The sequence below is a fragment of the Hippopotamus amphibius genome, chromosome 1, assembly GCF_030028045.1.
Source record: "Hippopotamus amphibius kiboko isolate mHipAmp2 chromosome 1, mHipAmp2.hap2, whole genome shotgun sequence".
In the NCBI taxonomy this organism is placed as follows: domain Eukaryota; kingdom Metazoa; phylum Chordata; class Mammalia; order Artiodactyla; family Hippopotamidae; genus Hippopotamus; species Hippopotamus amphibius.
The window spans coordinates 99,563,863-99,576,928 of NC_080186.1; the positions used below are offsets into that span (position 1 = coordinate 99,563,863).

At 38.5% G+C, this 13,066-nt stretch overlaps 1 protein-coding gene across 1 annotated transcript in view; it reads right to left on the reverse strand.

The window, feature by feature from the left end:
* The window catches only part of PHTF1 (putative homeodomain transcription factor 1), a 53,317-nt gene that overhangs the window by 14,815 nt on the left and 25,436 nt on the right, over positions 1-13,066 (reverse strand). The window contains exons 6-15 of the mRNA XM_057702112.1: positions 11,396-11,552; positions 9,740-9,874; positions 8,388-8,547; positions 7,335-7,508; positions 7,146-7,235; positions 5,896-6,117; positions 2,675-2,803; positions 1,706-1,978; positions 811-942; positions 220-306 (exon numbers count right to left, since the gene is read on the reverse strand). Coding sequence (XP_057558095.1) covers positions 220-306; positions 811-942; positions 1,706-1,978; positions 2,675-2,803; positions 5,896-6,117; positions 7,146-7,235; positions 7,335-7,508; positions 8,388-8,547; positions 9,740-9,874; positions 11,396-11,552 — 1,559 coding nt within the window. The remainder of the gene's footprint in view (positions 1-219; positions 307-810; positions 943-1,705; positions 1,979-2,674; positions 2,804-5,895; positions 6,118-7,145; positions 7,236-7,334; positions 7,509-8,387; positions 8,548-9,739; positions 9,875-11,395; positions 11,553-13,066) is intronic.

Here is a 13,066-nt window from a genome sequence, read left to right on the forward strand (position 1 = left end):
GAGCTGTGAGATACAAATATCTGTTGTCTATACACACACACACACACACACAACACACACACGTGTGTTGTGTATATATATACACACGTGCGCATGCACACACACGTCTGTTGTGTGTATATATATATATACACACACACTTAAACACAGTGAATTGGTTTAAAACAGAAAGTGAGCTTTATTTTCCATCTTCCACTGAAACAGATCTGAAACTCTCACCTGGGCACAACAAATGAAAGCAATGGAAAGTGCCAGCAGGAAGACAGAAGACACGACCACATCCACGGATCGCTGCGGGCCCCGTCTCTGTGGAGTGAGACGCGTAGGGTGGCGTGTTAGGTCACCACGGGAGACGGCAACAGCCCTCACATTATTCACACTCCCAATCTTACTATATTGGTGTGAGAGCGGACATTTATAAGATGTTTCAGACACAGCATTTTAACATATTTTGGACATCTTCAACTTTAATTAAGCTCTGAGGTCCATGCCCTTCAAATTAAGAGTGTGACTGATTCACTAACATATTTTCAGCTGGACTATTTCCCCAAACATCAGAAACAAAGATGCAATATCACTCTGCCTTAGGAATTTAAACTTTCTTTTCCCTTTCCAAGCTCTTAATTACTGAGCTCTACCAGCTCTGCAGACAATCACTCCCAACCTGGTGTCCACAAGTCTGTCAGCCACTGATATCTGTCCAGTACATAGAACTACCCTGCCTACCGAGTATCTGCCACCAGAAATTTCAGTGAGCATGTTTTCTACGTATTGTTGCAGATATTCCATAGTTAGTTAGCTAAAACTCACCTTTAGAAACGAACGCAGTGACAACCATATCTTAATGTTCTCCACCTTTTTAAGTCTGAAATGAGGTATTTCATATTTCCTAGCTTTCCTGGCAGAAGTAATATGGCTGAAGAGTTTTGCGAATAAAAATCTCTAGAGGAGGTTTAAAAAAAAAACAAACCACAAAGTGAAACATATATATGTGTCACTGTGTGTATGTTTACATAACTGTAAACAATATTCCCAGCATATAAAAAATATTAAAAGGATCAAGTTCTAATCAGTGGTCAGTAAGACAGGCAAGTGAAAAAACATTGTTAATAGCTCATTAACCTATCGTTTGCAAAGCACAATATGTAGTAATATACTTCCTCACAATATGCTACACTCCTGACATTTTCAAGGAATATACCTTGGAGACTTGTGAATCCCCACCTTCACAAACTCAAATGTTTATACAAAATTCTAGCTTACTCCCAAATTACATTTCCATTCAAAATCATATTTTTTGCACATATCAGCAATATATTAAGCCCTCAATCCCAAACTTTTACCCAATTTCAATAAATGTATTTCTCACTTGGCCATTTTGCACGGAAACATTTTCACTTTGGGAATTACTACATATGCTACTTATACAAAACAGCAAAGGCACACGGAGGTGCAGGTGCTATGCAATCAGCTAGGCTCACTCACTGGCTCAGCCACTTATTCCTACATGTAGGCTCAGTAAAATTTCAGGTTACAGCATGTCATTTGCGAATAATCAATATCACAAGGGTAAAAGTCCACTTATCAAGCCTCCATTGCCCACGTTAACTTCTAGACAGGGAACAAATCAAGAGAACAAAAGCAACTCAACAGAACACCATATGAAAAAGCAGAGGTAAGACATTTTACTTAATTTATTACCGACCTGTTTGTATGTTCTCTCTGCCACACACATCATGAAAAAAAACATCCAAGTAAGACACAGTCGTTCAAAAAAATTAATTATAGACAAAATAATAATAGGTGTAACAGGTGGTGCCCCACAAAAGAGAGTCAAGATCTCCTCAGCTGAGATGGACTTTAGCTGGTCAAGGCTCTTCTCACGGAACAGTCGATGTAAAAACGGGAAAAATGCTAATCCAATGGTGACGACATTTCCCAGCATCTGATAACCTACTCCTTGTTGATATGCATTAACCTGGGAATTAATTTAAAATATCCATCATTATTGCACAGCTAAATGGAGTTGTGAAGCAGTATTTATCAAATACTATTTATTTTTTTTAAGCTCTTTATCGGGATATAAATGCTTTACACTCTTATACCAGCTTTTGAGGTACACCAAAGTGAATCAGCTGTATTTATACATATATCCCCATATCCCCTCCCTCCTGTGACTCCCTGCCGCTCTCCCTGTCCTGGCACTCTAAGGGGAAGCTGGGACGAAGTGAGAGAGTAGCATAGACACAGATACACTACCAACTGTAAAATAGATAGCTAGTGGGAAGTTGCTGTATACAAAGGGAGATCAACTCGATGATGGGTGATGCCTTAGAGGGTCAAATACTATTTAGATTAAAAACTAGATTAAAAACTAAATCTGTTTTAAATCTAAAGGAAATACACATAAAAATGGTGTACAGATTTATGACTTTTAGGCTTGGATGAGATCAGGAATATTTGGAGAGTCTACCTGAACCACTGATCATGCCCACAGAGACCCCGTAACAAGTAAAACAGTATCCCACCAAGTGAAGACTGACTACAAAATGTAAGATACACATACTTATGTTTCAAAAGGAGAGTCCACGTTTTGATCATTAAATACATTCTATAAAATCGCTGCTGATCACTAAACAGATTTTGTTTAATCTGAAAACTTACTAAACCTTACCCTGCTCATGATGATGCCACTTATTTCCAGCACAGACATATCCATCTTTTTGCACTCATTCCCTTCCCAGATTATTGCACTAACTCGATCAGAGGCAGGACTTGAGTTCTGAAGCCAGAATAAATGGTTCTGAGAAGAAAAAACATATATTTCCATCCACTCCTTCTTTCTTTCCTCCATTGGATTTTTTCCCCTTTGTTCAGCTCCCAGGCCACATTCACCAGTGCTCAGCCTTGTCATTCTGTTCTCTCCCTTACAAAGCTCATCACTCCAATTACCACCTCCATGATGCTGATTTCTGGTCCTTTTTTCTTCACGAAGCCAATTTTTAACCTGGAGAGAGGCTAAGTATCTTCTATAATGACGGGAGGTAGGATTCCATGGAATTCATTTAAAATATCCATCTCTAAATGTATGGAAGTGAGGATAAGCTTGGTGTATTAATGGGATATCAAGAAGGAAAGTATTTCCACAGCATCATGACTAGACCAGGGGTAGTAGGAAGTTAGATAGGAGAGGTGATAATAGGCCTTAGATATCACAGGAATGACTGAGGAGGTAAACCTTTCTTTGATCTAATCAGGACACAAAAAAGCATAGTGAGCTCAAGAGGAGAAGATTAAGATAAAAAGAGCTCCGCATTTTCCTCTGCCACATCATGTCTTATTCTTCAAGTACCAACTCAAGTCCCATTTCACCAACATGTCCTCTCTGATGGCCACAAGCCTCACTCATGTTGCCCTTCTCTGAAATTAAAAACCCTTATAGTCTATATCAGATAGATTTGCATCTAATTATATGCTGCTTTTATAGCGTCCTCTATTTCCCATAAAATCATCTTGTCCCCAAACTAATATATGTTACTCAAAAACAACCATCTGGTGTATTTCTTCTCCTTCTACAATAATGCTTAGCATAATGCTGATGAGCATGTATAGATTTACTAATTGATTCAGCCCCCAAAATTTTTATTAAGCAGCTACTATGTAACATGCACTAAGGATATAATAAAGAACAAGACAGATGTCGTCCTTGACATCATGGAGCTTACAGACTTATGGAGACATGATTAAATAAAGTTACTGCACAGCATGATAAGGGAAGGAAAGAATGCTTCAGGAGCACATAGAAAAGGCTTCCTAAGGAAGTATCACTCAAGCCAAGACCCAATAAGTAAAAAGGAGTGGAGAAAAGCGTGTTCCAAGCAAATAAACCAGTTTGTGTAAAGACCCCAAAGCACATGAGGAAACTGGAAGAAGTTCAGTTGAGTTCAACTATACCAAGAGAGACTGTTATCAGAGCAAATAAAGGAACAGAAGGAAATAATCCAGGAGGGAAAAGAAAGCAATAAGAGGATTGTAAGGGGAACGGCATCAGATGTGTATTTTAGAAGCATCATTCTGGCTGCAGTGCAGAAAACGAAACGAAGGGGAGCAAGCCTCGAGAAGCTGTTGTAAGGGTCCAGACAAGGGCTGCTGATGGTCTGCACCGAGAACGTGGACACAGATGGGCAGATGTAGATATTACACAGCAGGATCAAGAAAATGAGGACCAATTAGAAACATGGTGGGTGGGGCGGGGTCAAGAATGGCCCCAAGGTTTCTAAATTGGGATGTTAGTGGTAGCATTTAGAAACATGGGGAATAAAAGAAGAATAGGTTAGGTAGGAGAATTGAGAAATGATGAATTCCATTTAACATGGTGAGTTTCGCCTTACCTAGTTATTCTTACACATGCCTTAAAATTATCCTGTAAATTCTAAAAGTTCAAAAGAGGCGAAAATCATTATGATGCTATGGATAACTACCGAGGGCTAACTTAATTTAGATGAGTCTTCAGACTGAATGTGAAGAATGTTTAGATTCAAACCTTGATAGCAAAATTAGAGGAAAAAGCTTAAAACTGTAATGGTAAAACATATGTTGTTTCTAGTTAGTTTTTGAAAATTGTATACATTTAATGAAGCAGAATGTTTTTCATTAAAACGTGTAACCTAAATCAATGACATCTTAGAATCAAGAAAATTCAATAATTAAACAAATGAATATCCATCATCCACTATTTACTAGGTCATTGGGGAAACATTCAGCCTAAAGAAGAAATAAAGCTAAGAATCATGATCGTTGGCATTAAACATATGAAAGGTTGATATCAGACCATTTCTTAATCATAACCTATCCACCAGTGGAACAAGCACATGAAATAGCAATCACTCCACCTCCACAAGTATTTAAGCAGAGACTAACTGATCATCTGATGGGGATAGTAATGTATTGGGTGCTTACTCTTTGTCCAGCATTGTGCTAAACACTTTATATTATCTCATTAGATATATCACAGTATTTCTAAGAAATAGAACTATTGTTACTACATGATAGGCAGTAAAAAAATTTCTGCAGATGTAGAATGAATTCCTATATTGATTGGAAGGTTGAAACAACCTTCTAAAGAATCTCCATTTCTAGGCTATCTGATTTTATGATATTAAAAGAAAACCTAAAATTAAAAGCATTACTTGCTTTATATACATTATTAGAGAAGCAAGCAATACTATCTCCTAGTAATTCATATATAATATGGTGATGTCTATGAAAATGTAATATGAGGTTACTGCACCAAACAATGTACTCTGCTCATATAGAATGAACATTAAGGATCATTCTAAGGAAAATAATGAGAAAAAGTACTAAGAAGAAACATTTAGGTTAGCAGAATTCAAGAGTGCTTCCCCCTGAGGTTTTGATTTTTTAATTAATTAATTTATTTATTTATTTTTGGCTGCATTGGGTCTTTGTTGCTGCGTGCGGGCTTCCTCTACTGCTGCTAATGGGGGCTACTCTTCAGTGCAGCGCTCGGGCTTCTCACTGCAGTGGCTTCTCTTGTTGCAGGGCACGGGCTCTAGCTGCACGGGCTTCAGTAGTTGCAGCACACGGGCTTAGCTGCTCTGCGGCATGTGGGATCTTCCCGGTCCAGGGATCGAACCCATGTCCCCTGCATTGGCAGGCAGATTCTTAACCACTGCACCACCAGGGAAATCCCTCCCCTGAGTTCTAATCCCAACCTCTTCACTTATAAACTATGCTCAATTTCTTCACTTCTAAATTAGGGGTAATAATAGTGTCCACCTTATAGGGTTACTGTAGAATTAAATGAGATAATACAGTGCCTGGCATGTGGTAAGTACACAGTAAACATCAGCTGTTATCATCACCTTTACAGACCTGCTGAAAAACATCCTCTTTGGGGTCACGTTTGGTCCCTGAGTGAAGGGAGTTCACATGGGCCCCCTCACTGTCGCTGGTGACAGAGGACCGGCACTCGGGGCCGTGCAGCAGGTCATCCCATAACATATCCTCCGTCTCCGAGTCGTGGCGGGTGCTCTCCGAGTCTCTTCTCAACATGTTGAGGCTCCGAGAGCCACCACTCATGCCAGATCTAGAGCTCTTTAAGGGAAAACAAAAACCAGAACAATTTTTTAAAATTCATTTTTAAAAACAACTATATATCTGAAGTAAAATGTAAACAAGTTACCTATGGTGATAGCTGGCAAGCTTTCGTACACTGATCACTATGTTTTTGTTGACAAGGCTTCATATAACAATAATAAATTGTCATATTTAAACATGAAACTCTGATGACTCTCTAACAGACTATAAAAGAGGACTCCCTCTGAGAAGTTATTGCCAAGTCATGGGATTGTTCACCTGAGGGGCCCTGGGATGGGAGTGACTTCTGCAAGCACATCCAGAGGGCCTACTCTGGATGTAGGTGTGGCTGAGCCTACTGACACACCCAAAGTGTCTTTTACTCTAAATATTGTGAGCTTGACTGTAGACCTAGTCATGTCCGGGGGGCCCAGCCAAACAGGAAAAAGGGTAATCAGGCAGAGGAAAGGATGGACAGTGCAGCTCTCCTGCGGTACAAACATAAATATGAAAGTTTTTCCACAACCCCAACTGCCTTGTCAATCAAAACAAAAGCCACTGCCATCGAGTCTCCTCACTTCTGAATTATAATGTCCCAAATGTACAACATGCCCGTTAGCTTTCGTGATAAGACTGACTGTTCCCACCTCTCAGGGGTCCTTTCTCAAACATCTGTCCTCATCAGCACCAATGCCACTTACAAAGGAACGATGCTTGAGAATAAACTCCCATATTCCAAGTGAATATTAAGTAGCCTTCTCATCATCTAGGGATTGAGAGAGACTGTTGTCCTAAAGTTGTCTACCTATCTAGAAGCTTTTCTATGACTACTCACCCCCAAAGAGAGAATGAGCGCTTATCAAAGACAAAGAGCTCCTTCTCTTTCTGGGGGTGAGTACCACAGGAAAGCTTTTAGAGAGGTAGACAGATAGTTGGAGGCAGGGGACGGGCAGGCAAATATACACACAACTTTAGGACAGCCAGTAAGAAAAGGAATGGATGAAGTTACCACACACAAGAATACGCTTTGGAAAAGGACACGCTACCTGACTGAAGGCTGCCGATTCAAACTCTGATTCAGCCAGGCTATCTGAATCCCGCACAACAGGACACCACTTGGAAGTGGTCTTCTTTACCTGCCAAAAATCAAGCCAAAAGACAGTAGGAAAACACGTTAAACACCCTGTTACTTGGGAGTTAATGCCTATACTGTTATAAACGAAAATAAAAATTACCTGAGTATTTAGGTGCCTTGAAAGTATTGATTTTCTGTTCTTCACTTCACACCCGTTGTCACTCGAGGCGCCTTCCACGCTCCGTCGCAGTATCATCATCTGCGTGCAGGCTTCGCCGTCGTCCTCACTCGACAGATCATCCGAAATCCCATTCCCCAAACGCCTAAAACACTCCTACAGAGACAACAGCAACTTCCTCACAGGGGCAGCCCAAAATACTCTCACGAAGCTGCACATATAAAAACTAAGAAGCAGGAAACGTCAACTAAACCAAATCTGAACAAACCTACATATTAGTTGGCCTCAATAAAGAAAAATATTCAACTCTCTTGAAACTAAATAGCTTAAATGATGAGGTAGTATTATGTAGAGGTTAGAAGCACAGGCTTGAGTCAAACTCAAGTCTGAATCACAGCTCTTCTACTTACTAGCTGTGTAACTTCAGGTAAGTAATTAAATCTCTCTGGGCCTCAATTTTCTCATCTGAAAAGCTACGATAATAAAAGCACCGATCCCACAGAGCTGCTGAAACAATTAAGTGAGTTACTACATGTAAAGCATGTAGAATAGTGCTTGGTTGCTAATGGCTCAAAAATATTAGCTCTTTTTGCAATTCGTAAATACCACAGTCTAACAAACAAGAAAATATTTCAAGACTGTAAAGTAAAAGTGTAGTTAGTTTTAGACATAAAGCAGAACACCTCCACCTAAACCTAGAAAATAGTTTCCTCAACCTTAACACATTATCACTGCCTTCTGGAAGATGACACAGCAGCCTCTACACTAATTGGTTTATTGAATCTACCAGTTTCCTACTAAGGCTGGACCAGGGGCAATCAAAATAACAAGTTCTGGTCCTAAAAATTAGAAGAATAAGGTACAGTCTTCATGTTATTCTTCATGATGTTCTCCTTTCCACGTCCTGTGGTTTTACATTTCAAATAACACACATCTATTAGTATCTATTTTGTGTTTCTAACAGAGTCTAAGAATAGAAAAATTTTAAACAGGAAAGAAAAGACCTTGTAATATTTACACTCATCTAAATCTTACCCTACGTCCCTTTTCTCCATCTGAAAATTTTGCTTTCTCTCTTGTTTGCCACATTCTAATCTCTGGTCGACACTGTCTCTTCTTGATGATAGGATGCAGACAACCTGAGTCATTGTCAGTTTCTGTCCCTTTGTTACATATTAATTTTACTCTTTTCATCCTATTTTTTAAAAAGGAAAAAAAAAGATAACTAATTAGTTTTTTTAAAGTAATATCTTTCATGAAGTCACTTTCTTCTGACTACAATACATTATTGTGAAAATCAAGAAGATTCAGAAATCACATTTTTCAGGCTTCTAGCTTGCCTAAGGGTGTAGAAAGCCAGAATATAGTTTTCTCTCTAGTCTCCTAAGACTCGGGTCAGTTAATTGAGAGGAAGCCTTTTCTTTTCGGTTTTGCAAGGAAGTGGGTTCACAGTCTTCTTCTCAAACACAATGCCAAGCCCGCCCTCACGCTGCCCGTTTGCGCCACTTCAATGAACTTCTTCCCCTCTCCAGTGCGTCAAAGCCCAGCAACCCTCAGCTCCTCCCTGACGCCTGCTGACTACTTCACCCCAGAATAATAACTCCTTCTGCTGAACTGCATGGCCTTTAGTCAGCATGATATCATTTATGATATTTTTACACTGTTGTAACTGCTGTAATACCTGCTACTGTTACCTTCCTAATTAGACGGTAAAATCACTGAGAGGAGGAATGCACAGTACCCAGCACAATGTCAGCACAAAGAATTCAAATGTTTCAACTAAAGAGTGTCAACTTATCTTTAGAAAAATATGCAAACATACTTCGTCTTCAAAAACGATGCGGCAAAAGCACTTTACTTCTGAGTCACAAACATTAATATATGATAAAATAAGCGTTTCTTTGAGTCGCTGTCACGACCTACAAAATCATGAAGGAGGCTGAATGTGTCTTGGATTCATTTCCCTCTCTATCCTACAGCCCATCGACATCAGCCTCCTGTCCTGCATCCCACACCTAAAGAGGAATCGGCTCTCACACTGAAAAATACCTCATCTTTTAAAAATTCTTCTTTCTCTCAAAATGTTGGCCAATATGGCTTAAAATATTACCCTCTGAGAGTACTTATATTTCCATAATCTTGTGGTCTAAAAAACCATTAAAGATCAAACAGAATGATACTTTTATGGTAGATTACTGGACTAACGGGTAACATGACAGACAGTGGCGACATTTAGAATAAGCAAATCATTCTAGAACCTTTAAAAATCACACCACAATGATAATATGCTTACACTGCATACTCCTAAAACCTAATCAGATGATATACTACATAAACACCAATGTGAACACAAAGTCAGATAAAAATTCCAATGTAAGACTTCCCACCTGTTGCCAAAGAGAGTCCCCCAAAAACCACCATTAAAGGGTGCAGATTCCAAAGTTTCTACTCCTCTGGCTTTATCAGAGGAGTTATTTCCATTTTCTCGGCTCCCATCACCATTTACAGTTTTTCGTAATTTTCTACAAAGGAAAAGAAAAATATTTCAGCAACTTTAGATTATTCAAGACCTTTTCTATTTCTACTCAGAATATCCCTACTGACTACTACCTGAAATTAAGTATAGTGAACTTTATATAATGAGGATAAATTATGTAGGAACATTTCTGACTTAAGGGCAAAAACAGGTTCCAAACCAAAGCCCTACGTGATCATCTGGTTCATTCATTAAATAAATAGAACTGCCATTCAAAAACATAACTAGAAGGAAAATTTTCATATGTATGACCAATAGTCTTCTCAGGAACCACTAAAAGAATGAACAATTTCTTTAAATATGGATGTCAAAAATCTACCCATTTGGCGCTTTTTATCACGGGAACACAAAATAATAGCAAGTGATCATTTTTTTGATTTCCTATGCAGCGAAAAGATATATCCTGTAAATACCAATGAGATACAGCACATTATTTGATTTCCTTAGAAAACATTACATTAATTAAACAGAATTTTCACAGAATATTCTTTTCTGGAAAAAAAAAGTTTTGAAAATAACATTCAAGAATAAGTATAAATATGCTGAAATTCTTTGCCCCAAATGAAAAAAATCTTATATAGTAACTCCTTGGGGGGATAAAAATCTACAGATACTCTGAGAAAGATGAATTCTGTAAGATAATACCATATATACCTAAGAAACCTTTAACAGTTCCAAACCCCACAAACGGCACATAATCAATAAAGACTAAACATGAATTCAATGTATAGAAAAGTTAAATCTATTTTTAAATTTATTTATTTTATTCACTGGCTGCTTTGGGTCTTTGTTGCTGCACCCGGGCTTTCTCTAGTTGCAGTGAGCAAGGGCTAGTCTTCATTGTGGTGCGCGGGCTTCTCATTGTGGTGGCTTCTCTTGTTGCAGAGCACGGGCTCCAGGTGTGCAGGTTTCAGTAGTTGTGGCATGTGGGCTCAGTAGCTGTGGCACATGGGCTTATCTGCAGCATGTGGAATCTTGCTGGACCAGGGATCTAACCTGTGTCCCCTGCATTGGCAGGTGGATTCTTAACCACTGCACCACCAGGGAAGCCCCTAAATCTTTATTAAAAGTTTAGAATATTTAGAAATCCATTCTTTCATACACTATTGAAAAAAGGTAAAAATTTTAGTAGCACTAACCTAATGTACTAAGATCCTTGTTTACAGTGAATTTTCATCAAATTTTAAGACAATTATGAAGAAGAATGCTTTTTCAAAATCATTATTTAAGGTAAATTTTAATAAGGAACAATATAGTATAGGAACTTTCCTTTTAAATAACTGTACTGAATGACAAACTCCCAACCCCTCCTTGGATTAAAAGTTCATGACAAGGTTTCTAAGCATCAGGGAGAAAAGTAAAAGTAAAGCTTTTTTTTTTTTAAGCCAAAAAATAATGAAAAATATATGCAAAAGAGGAAGTTTTTTTTATTAATTTACTCAAAGATTTTGTTCTACAGTGCTTCTCCCAGAAAATACACAACCACAAGTGTAATTTCTCATCTTACCTTCTTCTCCTATTTCCATTGTTTCCCGATGGCCTTGTTATCTGAGTAGACACAATTTGACAGTGGACAGTTCCCATGAGTAACATAAGGCACAAGGGTCCAAGTACTTCACTTACATTCACAATAGGCATCATAAAATATAACACGAGTGCTATAACTGAAAAGAAGAGGTTTCAAAATGGAAAGCATTAGGGTTTATCTTTAAAACCAATTCTAATAAGTATGCAGATTATTTCTCCAAAAATCTATCATTTAAAAAATATACAAGTGAAAGCACATAATTTCCTACAATACAATCCACCTGCACATTAGCTGAGTGAAAACCTGAAGCCCTAGATCACTGAGCAAGTGAAAAATGATGTGTCCAAAGGATTTGCCTTTCTGGAAATATGATAACCTTTTGAAAGACTTTGCACCACAAAACAACTAGATACCATATAATCCTTTGCAGTGCTGCTCTGCTCAGAGGAACAGTATTTTCCAAGGCCCAGAGTTATACGTAGCAATTAGCAGGCCAGGGATTTGAACCAAAGCAGCCAGGCTCCAGATTTTTTTTTCTTTTTTCTTTTGGCCACACGGCGTGGCATGCAGGATCTTTGGATCTTTGTTCCCCAACCGGGGATCAAACCCATGCCCCCTGCAGTGGAAGCATGGAGCCCTAAAAACTGGACTGCCAGGGAATTCCCAGAGTCCTTACTCTTCACTGCTATGCTACGTTGCTTCTCTGTACGTGAGTATGAAATGTCCAAAGAAAAAAATTAATGAAAGAAACAGAAAAATATCACAAATTATCTCCTCAAACTTCCATATACAATTTTACAGGTTAGTTCTTTCAGACTTTAACATAAAGATAATTCTTGTGCTATATGAACTTTTCTGTGTGAAGAAAAATTAATTTCATTCCCTAATACTGTGATACTCAAAACATAACAACAACAGCACCAAAACAATAAACTACAGACCTTGCTGACTTATGAATGTGGATATAAAGTTACCTCTAAAAAGTAAGCACCATGAAGGCAGGGATTTTTGTCTATTTTGTTCACTGCTGTACCTAGATCACCTAGTACCGAGCACAGAGTGAGCACTCAATATCTGAATGAATGAATGAATGAATGAATGATTGAAATACTGTCAAAGTAAATTTGACAATATAGCAAAAGAATAATTCACCAAGACCATGTAGGGTTTATGCTAGAAGGATAGTATGAAATCTTTCTCAGAGCCTAGAAGAGTAATTGGCACAGATATTTTAGGCACTAAAGGAATTGTTGACTGAGACTGAACGGATTTAATAATTTAATACAATGTAGTTTTGATTGCATGCATACACATCATCTCAATTGCCAATGTGTAAAAGGCCTTTGTCCCTGATTCCTGGGAGGTAACCCCTAAACCCTTGGAATTTCCCAGATGATGGAAGTAACTTTGTTATTCATGGTGGGTCCCATGGGCCGCACAGGATACTTTATGCCAATAAAATGACTAAGGATAGGAGCAGCCACACCAGAAAGACCAACTATGTAATTAGAGGGCTGGGGCTTTGAACCACATTGGATCAACCTGACCTTTGGGGAGGGAACAGGAGCTGAGGACTAAATTTAACTCTTTGGCCAGTGACTCAGTCAACCATGCCTACATAATAAACCCTCAATAAAAACTCTGGATACC